This window comes from Bubalus kerabau, chromosome 11 (assembly GCF_029407905.1).
Source record: "Bubalus kerabau isolate K-KA32 ecotype Philippines breed swamp buffalo chromosome 11, PCC_UOA_SB_1v2, whole genome shotgun sequence".
In the NCBI taxonomy this organism is placed as follows: Eukaryota; Metazoa; Chordata; class Mammalia; order Artiodactyla; family Bovidae; genus Bubalus; species Bubalus kerabau.
This window is the reverse complement of record NC_073634.1, coordinates 3,257,453-3,270,370: the sequence shown is the minus strand read 5'-3', so window position 1 is coordinate 3,270,370 and position 12,918 is coordinate 3,257,453. Positions and strand designations below refer to the sequence as shown.

Sequence of the window (12,918 nt, the reverse complement as noted above, 5' to 3'; positions counted from 1 at the left end):
ATTTAGACCTAAAACATAGTAATGAAACCTATTGTTGGATCTAATTATTTAGTGTATCAACAAAGATATACTAAATAATTGTGTATCTTTGTTGATACACTAAATAATTGTGTAAGAAATTACTCTTACCTCATTTCTTAATATTTTGATAACTGTGTTTCAATAAAATCAACTTCCATTATAACCCAACATATTTTATTTTATTCACTTAAAAACATTATTCTGAGAAAGGGTCCAAGAGCTTTGCCAGACTGCCAAAGGGGATACATGGCACATAAAGAGTTTTTTTATTTTTTTTATTTTTAAACTTTACATAACTGTATTAGTTTTGCCAAATATCAAAATGAATCCGCCACAGGTATACATGTGTTCCCCATCCTGAACCCTCCTCCCTCCTCCCTCCCCATAAGAGTTAAGAACTATTATGCTGCTGGACGGAGAAGGCGATGGCACCCCACTCCAGTACTCTTGCCTGGAAAATCCCATGGACAGAGGAGCCTGGAAGGCTGCAGTTCATGGGGTCTCCAAGAGTCAGACACGACTGAGTGATTTCACTTTCACTTTTCACTTTCAGGCATTGGAGAAGGAAATGGCAACCCACTCCAGTGTTCTTGCCTGGAGAATCCCAGGGACGGGGGAGCCTTGTGGGCTGCCGTCTATGGGGTCGCACAGAGGCCGACACGACTGAAGTGACTTAGCAGCAAAGAAAAACAAAAGCAGGGCTTCGCTGGTGGCTCAGTGGTAAAGACAATGCAGAAGACACAGGATGAATCCCTGATCCGGGAAGATCCTACATGCTACAGAGCAACCAGGCCTGTAGCCACAACTGTTGAGCCTGTGTTCTAGAACCCATGCTCTGCAACAGAAGCCACTGCAATGAGAAACCTGAGAACAAAGCAAAAAAGATCTAGAGAATAAAACAAAAAAGCAGGAAAAAGAGAAAACCTGACCCAGAAGAAGAAATACAATTCAAGAAAAAGAAAAGAATACAAAAATTTTAAACAAATACACAAAGGTATCAAGATGGTATTTTTTTTTTAATGCTATAAAGTTATAACAAGACAGCACAACAAGAAAGAACTCTTGAATCATTAAATTATGACTCATGAAATGAAGATAAACAGAAAGAGTAAGTTCCTTAGAATATAAAGATAAAAGACAAAGAATAAAAATAAAACACATTTCTTGTGCATGAAGGGTATGAACAGTCTCACCAAATACTTAAGCAAAATGAATGAGAAGATTCACAGTCTCTAATAATACTGAGAATAAAGAGAAGAATCTAAAAGCTCCCAGAACAGGATGCTTACAAAGTGACTAGAACCAGACTGGCAAGACTCACACTAGCGACATGGATAGCAGAAGAAAATGGGGCAAATAACCTCAAGCTTAAGTCTATTTCAGCCAAAATACCTACCAGCTGTGAGGATAAAGTCAGTATTTTCAGAAACGTTTACAAGAACTCAAAAGCTTTATCCCATGCATTCGTATATAACAGAATATGCCAGCTAAATGAAAATAAGTTAGAAATAGTGCTTAAAAAAAAAAAAAGATGTAATTCACAGAAGCCTCATCAGACACCCAGCATTAAATCTAACAAAAGGTATGTAAGGTATCTACAAACAAAATTATAAAACACTACTAAGACAATTAAAAGAGGACCTAAAGACTGGACAATCTAATATTCTAAAGATATCAATTCTCTCCCAAATGATCTACAGTTTCAATGCATTCCCAAGTTAAAGTCCCAGCAGGGTTTTCTGTGGAACTTGACAAACTATTTCTAAAATTTATATGGAAATACGAAGGGCTGAGAATAGCCAAGACAGTTAAAGAAGAAAAACGTGAGATGACTTAGTTGCTTGATATCTAAACTCATAATTAAGTTGTACTAATTAATACAATGTGGTCTTGAGGGGAGGGGTAGACACATAAATCAGTGGATGAGAACAGAGACTCTAGAAACAGATCCATCAGAACACAAACACTTTTTTTTCCCAAACACTTGATTTTTGACAACAGTGACACTGAAGATTCATGGGGGAAAAGAACAGCCTTTTCCCCCAGTGAATGGTGTTGGAACAACTGGGTAGGATAATGGAAAAAAAAGTAATCCAAAATTTGTCCCCTCTGCTGCTGCTGCTAAGTCGCTTCAGTTGTGTCCAACTCTGTGTGACCCCATAGATGGCAGCCCACCAGGCTCCCCCGTCCCTGGGATTCTCCAGGCAAGAACACTGGAGTGGGTTGCCATTTCCTTCTCCAATGCCTGAAAGTGAAAAGTGAAAGTGAAATCACTCAGTCGTATCCGACTCTTGGAGACCCCATGAACTGCAGCCTTCCAGGCTCCTCTGTCCATGGGGTTTTCCAGGCAAGAGTACTGGAGTGGGGTGCCATCGCCTTCTCCGTCCAGCAGCATAATAGTCCTTAACTCTTTATGTGCCACATAAAGCATTAACTATGAAAAAAATATTAATAAACTTGAATACATTAAAATAATTAACCTTTTATCAAAAATTGCTATTGGGAAAAAAGCTACAAAATGAGCTGATACCTGCAAGACATAAATCCACACGGGGGAAAAAAATCCCCTATATCCAGAATAAAGAAAAAAGAAAAAAGGTAAAAAGACTTAAAACTGGCACACAAAAAAGGGAAATCTAAATTGGACAAATATGAAAAGATGCTCCATCTTAAAAGTAATCAATAAAATGCAAACTAAATGACAATGAAGGTATCTCACCAGATGGCAAAATTTAAGAAAGTGTGGAGATATTTGTGTAGAAATACAGAGTCTCATTACACCGCCTTTGGGAATAAAAATCAGTAGAACGACTCTGGAATACAGCTTGGCATCATGGTAAAGGGAAAGATGCTTATCCTCTAAGACCCGGTGGTTCTACTCCAAGGTAACTGCAGAGGAGATGTGAGGCAGGATACAACTGAGATGTAATCACAACCTCCAAAGCTGGAAGTGAAGCCAAATGTCTACCAATGCCAGCACCTAGTATACTCAAATAATGGAATGCTATGCGGTTGAGAAAATGAACAAATAAGAATACACCACTTGTGTGCACTATGCATATTCTATAAGTATACATTATGCATACTATGAGTCTTAAAAATATAATGTTAAGAGAAAGGAAACAAAAGGACACATACAACACTATTCTATCAAGTGCAAAAACAGCCACGAGAAAACGGCACTCTTAAGGAGGACAGCATTAGTAGGAAAACTGCAAAGAACAAGCGATTCGTGCACAAGTTGGGATAGTAGTCACCTCCGGAAGGAGAAAAAGGAACACGACTGAGAAAAGGAGAGCTGCACAGTGTCCACTTGAGTTCACTTTTTAATTAGCTGTGATACACTTATGTTTTATACACTTGTAAGGAAAGAGCCTGGCCTGAAGTAAGCCTACTGACAAGTAACCTAGGCGTCTACATTCTCACAGTATTGTTTCTGAGCAACTCCTTAAGATAACCACAGAAGGTTGTATCTGCCTGTATCCTGTATGGGGTCATATATGTACCGGGGAACTTTAAGTGGGCACAAAGGACTGGGGCTTATGCGATTAATATTAAAATTTTTTAAAGTAATATTATTTACTTATTTGGGCTGTGCTGGGTCTTCACCGCTGTGCGCAGGCTTTCTCTAGCAGCGAGTGGGGGGGGGGGGGGTAATCTGCAGCGCATGCGCGTCTCATCTCAGGGGCTCCTCTCGTCAGAGCACAGGCGCTAGACGCACGGGCTTGTGGGCTCTGAGCATGCGTGCAGTAGTAGTGGTGCACAAGTTAGTGTTTGCTGTGCTGTGCTGTGTCTTTGCTGCTGCCCAGGCCTTTCTCTAGTTTCAGGCTTCTCAGTGCAGTGGCTTCTGTTGTGGCCCGTGGGCTCAGTAGCTGCAGCGCCCCGGCTCTATAGCACAGGCTCAACAGTTGTGGAGCACAACCTTAGTTGCTCTGCAGCATACGGAATCTTCCTTGAGGAGGGATCGAACCCGTGTCCTCTGCCTTGGTGGGCGGATTCTCATCCACTGCACCACCAAGGAAGTTAAAAAAATTTTTTTAAGTATTAAAAATGTCTGGGAAATTCAAGCTATCATTTCTCAGTTTTAACTAGGGCTCTCGTCTACGGCAGCCATATATGCCCCAAAGGGCAAAAGAAGTTATGTACTTGGGTAGCTGAGAGGCCTTCTGAGATGAAGATGCTGTACTTTCCGCCCTGTATCCTTTTATAAAGCTGAGTATAACAGTATCATATTAAAGGCCATGTGTGTCTTGCAGATCTCACTGCCAATTTGAACTCATTCTTTTGTAGTGTGTTAAAGTTCACAATAACAAAGGTTCCAAAAGAGAAAAAGCAAGACAGAAGCAGATATTGGCTTTGCTGTGGGTTGGCTGTGTCTTCCCCAAATTGAAGTCCTTTCCCCCCCAGTCGGAGAAGGCAACGGCACCCCACTCCAGTACTCTTGCCTGGAAAATCCCATGGACAGAGGATCCTGGCAGGCTGCAGTCCAGGGGGTCGCTAAGAGTCAGACAGGACTGAGCGACTTCACTTTCACTTTTCACTTTCATGCATTGGAGAAGGAAATGGCAACCCACTCCAGTGTTCTTGCCTGGAGAATCTCAGGGACGGGGGAACCTGGTGGGCTGCCGTCTATGGGGTCGCACAGAGTCGGACACGACTGAAGTGACTTAGCATAACCCCTCAGTACCTTAGAACATGACCACATTTGGAAATAGGGTCATTATATGTATAATTACATACCACATTTAAGATCATACCACAGTTAAGATGAGGTCATTAGGACAGGCTTTAATCCAATATGTCTAGTGTCTTTATAAAAGGGGGGAATTTAGACACAGACCTATTCACACAGGGAGAATGCCTTTTGGAGCATGAAGGTAAAAATCAAGATGATGCTTCTGGAAGCCAAGCCAAGGGGGATCAAAGACCACCAGCAAGCTAACCAGAAGCTAGGGGAGAGGCATGGAACCGACTCCTCCTCACAGCCTTATGAAGGAACCAACCCTCCTAACAGCTTGCTCTTGGACTTCCAGCCTCAAGAACCACAAGACAATAAATTTCTGCTGTTTAAGTCACCACTCAGTATGTGGTACTTTGTGATGGCAGTCCTAGCAAACTAATACAGTCTTTAAGCTGTTAGTCACTAAGGCTAGCTAAGGTAGCAAATCAAAACTTTAATTTGAAAAGAAAGAAGTTTTTGAAATTGTTTACAACCACTTCACAGAGATAATCAGTTCATGTTAAACGACAACAAAGTTCTTAAACAATTAATTTTTTAAAAGGCATAAACAGGTTTCCAGTAACCTGGTCTCAAATGCTGCCTAAAATGAGACAAACAGAATCTCTAATTAATTTCTCACACCCTTTCCTGTCTGTTTTTTTCAATACACCAACTTAATCTTACTTTTTTGGGCATTTGCTCACATTCCAGTTTTACTTTCCATTTTATTTTCTCTTCTTGTGTTTCTTCAACTTCTGTATCATCTATTTCACCACCGATTCTGTAGCAAAAATATCAAATAACACAAAAGGGTTTTCAACCTGAAAAGGGTTCATATCACAGCATTAATATCCACTGCTTTGGTTTACCTTCAACTTGCCCTCAAAGAAATTCCAAAATCAGATTCTCCTCCAAATATTTCAGAGAAATGTACAAAATTATGATAAGCAGTAAATGTCAACATACGTTTATGAGTAAACTGCAAAGCTGAAACTTTAAATCACATAACCTTCAGTTCAGTTCAGTCGCTCAGTCGTGTCCGACTCTTTGCGACCCCATGAATCCCAGCACGCCAGGCCTCCCTGTCCAGCACCAACTCCTGGAGTTCACTCAGACTCATGTCCATCGAGTCAATGATACCATCCAGCCATCTCATCCTCTGTCGTCTCCTTCTCCTCCTGCCCCCAATCCCTCCCAGCATCAGAGTCTTTTCCAATGTCAACTCTTCGCATGAGGTGGCCAAAGTACTGGAGTTTCAGCTTTAGCATCATTCCTTCCAAAGAAATCCCAGGGCTGATCTCCTTGCAGTCCAAGGGACTCTCAAGAGTCTTCTCCAACACCACAGTTCAAAAGCATCAATTCTTCGGCGCTCAGCCTTCTTCACAGTCCAACTCTCACATCCATACATGACCACTGGAAAAACCATAGCCTTGACTAGATGGACCTTTGATGGCAAAGTAATGTCTCTACATAACCTTAATAGTCAACTATTAGAAGCTATATAAAGCATCTATTCATTCAACAAATACTGAGAATCCACCATATACCAGGCTCTGGGTCTTAAATCCTGGGATATAACAATGAAAAAGACCTTGTTCGCACTTTCTGAGAACTTTCTATCTACTTGGGAGAAAGAAAGAAAGAAATTTCGGTATGGGGTGATAAGAACTGGTGTATATATGAGGAACATTTTAAACCTAAGATATGGGGACCAAAGGTTTTCTGAACCTAAAAGATACATAAGAATTGAAAACAAAGAGGAATGTCAGGGAGAAAAATATTTCAGGTAGAATTCAGGGTGCCTTCTGAGGTCAGAAGAGAGCCAAACTTACATTCAAGTGGGAAGATCAAAAAGGAATGTTGTTGGGACTTCCCCAGCGGTCTGGTGGTTAAGACTCTGCTTTCAATGCAGTTCGATCCCTGGCTGGGGAACTATGATCCCATATGCTGCATGGTGTGGCTAAGAATATATTTTTTAAAAAAAGAAAGAAAAGTTGTTCTCAAGGTCACTAGAACTGAGAAGTTGAACAAGCAGAGACTGTCTCAGATGACTACTAGAGGATATTCCAACAAAACTAAAAACAAACCTAAGAAAGATGAAAATGGCAACTACAAGAAACAAAGAGGCCAACTCTCTGACATACATCACAGCAGGATCCTCTATGACCCACCTCCCAGAATATTGGAAATAAAAGCAAAAATAAACAAATGGGACCTAATTAACCTTAAAAGCTTCTGCACATCAAAGGAAACTATTAGCAAGGTGAAAAGACAGCCTTCAGAATGGGAGAAGATAATAGCAAATGAAGCAACTGACAAACAACTAATCTCGAGAATATACAAGCAACTCCTCCAGCTCAACTCCAGAAAAATAAATGACCCAATCAAAAAATGGGCCAAAGAACTAAATAGACATTTCTCCAAAGAAGACATACAGATGGCTAACAAACACATGAAAAGATGCTCAACATCACTCATTATCAGAGAAATGCAAATCAAAACCACTATGAGATACCATTTCACACCAGTCAGAATGGCTGCGATCCAAAAGTCTACAAGTAATAAATGCTGGAGAGGGTGTGGAGAAAAGGGAACCCTCTTACACTGTTGGTGGGAATGCAAACTAATACAGCCACTATGGAGAACAGTGTCGAGATTCCTTAAAAAACTGGAAATAGACATGCCTTATGATCCAGCAATCCCACTGCTGGGCATACACACTGAGAAAACCAGAAGGGAAAGAGACACGAGTACCCCAATGTTCATCGCAGCACTGTTTATAATAGCCAGGACATGGAAGCAACCTAGATGTCCATCAGCAGATGAATGGATAAGAAAGCGGTGGTACATATACACAATGGAGTATTATTCAGCCATTAAAAAGAATACATTTGAATCAGTTCTAATGAGGTGGATGAAACTGGAGCCTATTATCCAGAGTGAAGTAAGCCAGAAAGAAAAACACCAATACAGTATACTAACACATATATATGGAATTTAGAAAGATGGTAACAATAACCCTGTGTACAAGACAGCAAAAGAGACACCGATGTATAGAACAGTCTTATGGACTCTGTGGGAGAGGGAGAGGGTGGGAAGATTTGGGAGAATGGCATTGAAACATGTAAAATATCATGTATGAAATGAGTTGCCAGTCCAGGTTCGATGCACGATACTGGATGCTTGGGGCTGGTGCACTGGGACGACCCAGAGGGATGGAATGGGGAGGGAGGAGGGAGGAGGGTTCAGGATGGGGAACACATGCATACCTGTGGCGGATTCATTTTGATATTTGGCAAATCTAATACAGTTATGTTAAGTTTAAAAATAAAATAAAATTTAAAATAAAATAAAAAAAAAAAAAAAAAAAAAAAGAAACAAAGAGGCCAGTAAAATATACAGCTAAACCTAAATAATGGTAGATGCTGTAGACACAGGGTGGAGAAGGGAATGGCAACCCATTCCAGTATTCTTGCCTGGAGAACTCCATGGACAGAGGAGACTAGTGGTTGCAAGGAATCAGACACGACCCAGCGACTCACACACACAGACACAGGGGGCTGAAGACAAGTAGTGATTACGTGATAAAAGCTTAAGATCTGAGTTACACGCCAGACAAGGGCAAGGACTAGACAATTTCAGAAGAACATGCTGCACGTGGAAAGTGCCGCCAGCACAGGACTGTGAACAGTGACTCTGCACTTCTTTCAGAGTTGCAGCAGGAGCTGGGAACGTTAGTTTCATCCAACCCAACAGTTACTACACTCATCTGTCCTGCGTCAGAGCTTCCGTCACATCCATCAGAAGAGGGATCAAGGCCATTGTTACGAGAGCCAATAAACCAAATACTGTGGATTAGCACTGGTCTAGTTTCCAGTCATGAACTGTCTTATATAGGAAGCAAACGCTCCTTAGGCAGAGCAATAATGACGACAGCAACAGTAACAGCGTCTGACGTGCTTTACGCCTACTCTGTGCCAGGTGCTGCTCCATGCACATTAGACACACCACAACAGCCCTCCACGTACATGCTATTGTTAAAAAGCCCATTTTACAGATGAGAAAATGAACACAGAATGTTTACAAAACATGTCAGAAATCTAGCAGAGCAGAACTGAGATTTGAGTTCAGGCAGGCAGAGCCAACTTCCTATTCAAAGTACCTACTAGGGACTTTGCTGGCAATCCAGTGGTTAAAACTTCACACTGCCTCTGTGGGGGGCAAGGGTTCCATCCCTGGCCTGGAATTAAGATCTCCGGCCGAGGAATTAAGATCTCGAATGTGACTTAGCCAAAAGAAAGAAAAAAAAAAAAGGCAATTAAAATATTTACTAGCAGTAGCAGTGTTAGGCACTCAGTCAGGCCCGGCTCTTTGCGACCCCAGAGACTGTAGCTCGCCAGGCTCCTCTGTCTATGGGGTTCTCCAGGCAAAAATACGAGAGTGGGTAGCCATTCCCTTCTCCAGCGGATCTTCCCGACCCAGGGACTGAACACAGGTCTCCTGCATTGCAGGCAGATTTTTTACCATGTGAGCCACCAGGGAAGCCCCAAATATCTACTAGACAAAATCTTATATCCAAAACTGAACTCTTGATCCAATCACCCTACAATCTTAAACAGCAACTCTAACCTAATGACACAAACCAAAAACCCTGAAGTCGACCTTAACTCCTCTCTCATATTCCCCATCCAGTTTTCAAAATACAGCCTTACCTGATCACCTTTTAAAAAAAATCTAGCCATGTGCTCTTCATTGAGCTTCGCCCCAATTGCTCAGTAGTAAAGAATTCATCTGACAAATGCAGGAGACACCAGGTTCAATCCCTGGGTCAAGGAAGATCCTGGAAGAGGAAACGGCAACCCACTCCAGTATTCTTGCCTGGAAAGTTCCATGGACAGCGCAGCCTGGCGGGCTACAGTCCATGGGGTTTCAAAGAGTTGGACTGAACACGCTCTTTAAAAAAATTGTATTTATTTTAAATTATTTTTGGCTTTGCTGGGTCTTCCTTGCTACAGCATATACTTCAGTTCTGGAGCTCTGGGATCTCACTGCAGTGACTTCTCTTGCTGCAGGACACAAAGGCTTCAGTAACTGTGGTGCACACAGTTGCTCTGGGGCATGTGGGATCTTCCCTGACCAGGGATTGAACCAGTTTCCCAGACATTACAAGGCAGACTCCTAACCACTGGATCACCAGAGAAGCCCCAGACTTGACCACTTCTTGCTACTAACCCTAACTACTAGCGGCCACTACAGTCTACTCTCAACCACCAGATGGTCCTGCTAATGTGTAAGTCTCAGCTAAAAACCCTCCAATACTTACCCCTCACCTCACTCAAGGTAAAAGCCAAAGTCCTTATTATGGTAACTGCAAGTCCCTACACAATCTGCCCCTTCCCTTCCACCCCCCATTCCAATACCTCTCAGGTTCTTCTCTTCCAGTCCCACCATTCTTCCTCTCCACTGCAGCTGTCTTTCTGGCCCCTTTGCTCCCATCACAGCGGAATATTCTTCCCACTAGATAATCAACCTCTTTCGCTTCCTTCGAGCCCCTACTCAAATATTCCTCGTCAATATTATTAGTAAACGTTCCTTAACTACCTTCTTTAAAAGATCTACATCTTCCCTACCATCCCATCCTCCCTCACCCACTATCCAGCTTTCACTTTCTCCACGGCAGTCTCAGTACCTCTTTAAACATAAAGGAAATAATGCACCGCAATGTAGTTCGCTGCTTTATTATGGTCTTTAGGCTTTTTCAATGTAAATCGGGAGACTAAAGGCAGACTACTCGCTGTTTATCCTTCACGACTCATCTTTTCTACCGAAGAGCGCCCAGCACGTGTAGTGAGAACCACAAATGATCTCTGTCCTCCTTGAGCTGACGGTCTGGAAGGCAAATGCTACAGGGGCCGCAGGCGGGCTCCCTCCCAGCCAGAGGGACCTGGGCGCGGAGAAAAGGGAGCATACTCAACTTCCCCCGCCCCCACCCCGCTCGCCGCCTGAACCCCGCCGCTCCCCGGGCCTCTGGCCGCGGCGGTCTACGAACCGGGACCCAACCCCGGCTTCTAACTCCTGCCCCCGAACGACCTCTGGACGCCAGACCTCACGGCGCCGCCCCGGCGGACTCCCTGAGCAACTGAGGCGGAACCCGGCTGCAGTCCCTGCGTTAAAAGCATGAAAAGACTAGCGGTCACCTTTGGTCAGAATTCGTGGTGGACTTCTTGCCAAGAGCCGGGTTTGGGGGTTTGGAGAAAAGATTCTCAAAATCCATCATTCTCTTCGGCGCCGGCGCCGGGCAGCTACCAAGAAACAAGCTCGGCGCGAGGAGGTCCCACGCGACGCTGCTCACCGCCCGTAGGTCACACCGCGCGTGCGCTGTTCAATCCCTGCGCTGCGCAAGCCGGCGCTCTCCCCGCCCCCGCCGCTCTCCCCGCCCCCGGCGCTCTCCCCGCCCCCGCCGCTCTCCCCGCCCCCGGCGCTCTCCCCGCCCCCGCCGCTCTCCCCGCCCCCGCCGCTCTGCGCAGGCGCTGTGCTACTTCTGTTCAGTTACATGTACCAACACTTTTTGAAGACTTTATCTCAAATCGTTAGTAGAATTTTAAAACTTAGTCCTTGAGACTCTACTTTGGTGTAGACTGTTCGACCGAAGTCACAGTGTTTCTAAGGAATGATACCAATTATGCGTGCGCGCTCCTCAGTTCAGTCGCTCAGTTGTGTCCAACTCTTTGCGACGCCATGGACTGCAGCGCCAGGCCTCCCTGTCCCTCACCAACTCCCGGAGTTCACTCAGACTCATGTCCATTGAGTCGGTGAAGCCATCCAACCATCTCATCCTCCGTAGTCCCCTTCTCCTCCCGCCTTCAATCTTTCCCAGCCTCAGGGTCTTTTCAAACCAGTCAGTTCTTCCCGTCAGGTGGCCAAAGTATTGGAGCTTCAGCTTCAGCATCAGTCCTTCCAATGAATATTCAGGATTGAGTTTCTTTAGGATGGACTGGTTGGATCTCCTTGCAGTCCAAGGGACTCTCAAGAGTCTTCTCCAACACCACAGTTTAAAAGCATCAATTCTTTGGCGCTTGGCCTTCTTTAATAAAATTCAACTCTCCCATCTGTACGTGACTACTGGAAAAACCATAGCTTTGACTAGACAGACCTTTGTTCGCAAAGTAATGTCTCTGCTTTTGAATATACTATCTAGGTTGGTCATAACTTTTCTTCCAAGGAGCAAACATCTTTTAATTTCATGGCTGCAATCACCATCTGCAGTGATTTTGGAGCCCCCCAAAATAAAGTCTGTCACTATTTCCATTGTTTCCCCATCTGTTTACCACGAAGCAATGGGAACAGATGCCATGATCTTAGTTTTCTGAAGGTTGAGTTTTAAGCCAATTTTTTCACTCTCCTCTTTCACTTTCATCAAAAAGCTCTTTAGTTCTTCCTCGCTTTCTGCCAGCAGGGTGGCGTCATCTGCATATCTGAGATTATTGATATTTCTCCTGGCAATCTTGATTCCAGCTTGTGCTTCCTCCAGCCCAGTGTTTCTCATGATGTACTCTGCATATAAGTTAAATAAGCAGGGTGACAATATACAGCCTTGATGTACTCCTTTCCCACTTAGGAACCAGTTGTTCCATGTCCAGTTCTAACTGTTGCTTCTTGACCCGCATACAGACTTCTCAGGAGGCAGGTCAGGTGGTCTGGTATTCCCAGCTGGAGCTGCGGCTGTGAGGCACTGGAGCGACTTTAAGGAGATACCCCACATCCAAGGGCAAAGGAGAAGCCCCAGCAAGATGGTAGGAGAGGCAAAATCGCTTGTGCACTTCTAGCTGATGTTTATTTGAGCGCTCACTTTGTACCAAGCATCAGTTCACATTTTCGCTCGCCTCATCCTCAAAACAGCCCTCTAAGGAATATACCTTCTACACTTGAGTAAACAGAGCTGTGGACAGATTTTGTGACTGGTAGACTCTACAGCGGACTTCCTTGGTGGCTCAGACAGTAAAGAATCCCCCTGCAATGTAGGCCACCTGAGTTCGATCCTTGGGTCAGGAAGATCCTCTGGAGAAGGGAATGGCAACTCATTCCAGTATTCTTGCCTGGAGAATCCCATGGACAGAGGAGCCTGGTGGGTTACAGTCAATAGGGCCGCAGAGAGTCAGTCAGACACGACTCAGCGA

General features: G+C 43.9%; 1 protein-coding gene across 2 annotated transcripts in view; it reads right to left on the bottom strand.

The window, feature by feature from the left end:
- ZC3H8 (zinc finger CCCH-type containing 8) overlaps positions 1 to 11,166 on the bottom strand; it is a 28,351-nt gene extending 17,185 nt beyond the window's left edge. The window contains exons 1-2 of one of the 2 annotated variants that reach the window (XM_055539284.1): positions 10,939 to 11,165; positions 5,426 to 5,522 (exon numbers count right to left, since the gene is read on the bottom strand). In XM_055539284.1, the coding sequence (XP_055395259.1) occupies positions 5,426 to 5,522; positions 10,939 to 11,018 (177 nt within the window). In that variant the 5' untranslated portion in view covers positions 11,019 to 11,165. Of the gene's footprint in view, positions 1 to 5,425; positions 5,523 to 10,938 lie in introns of both variants that reach the window. The other variant, XM_055539285.1, reaches the window with a different exon arrangement.
- Positions 11,167 to 12,918: the final 1,752 nt, after the last annotated feature.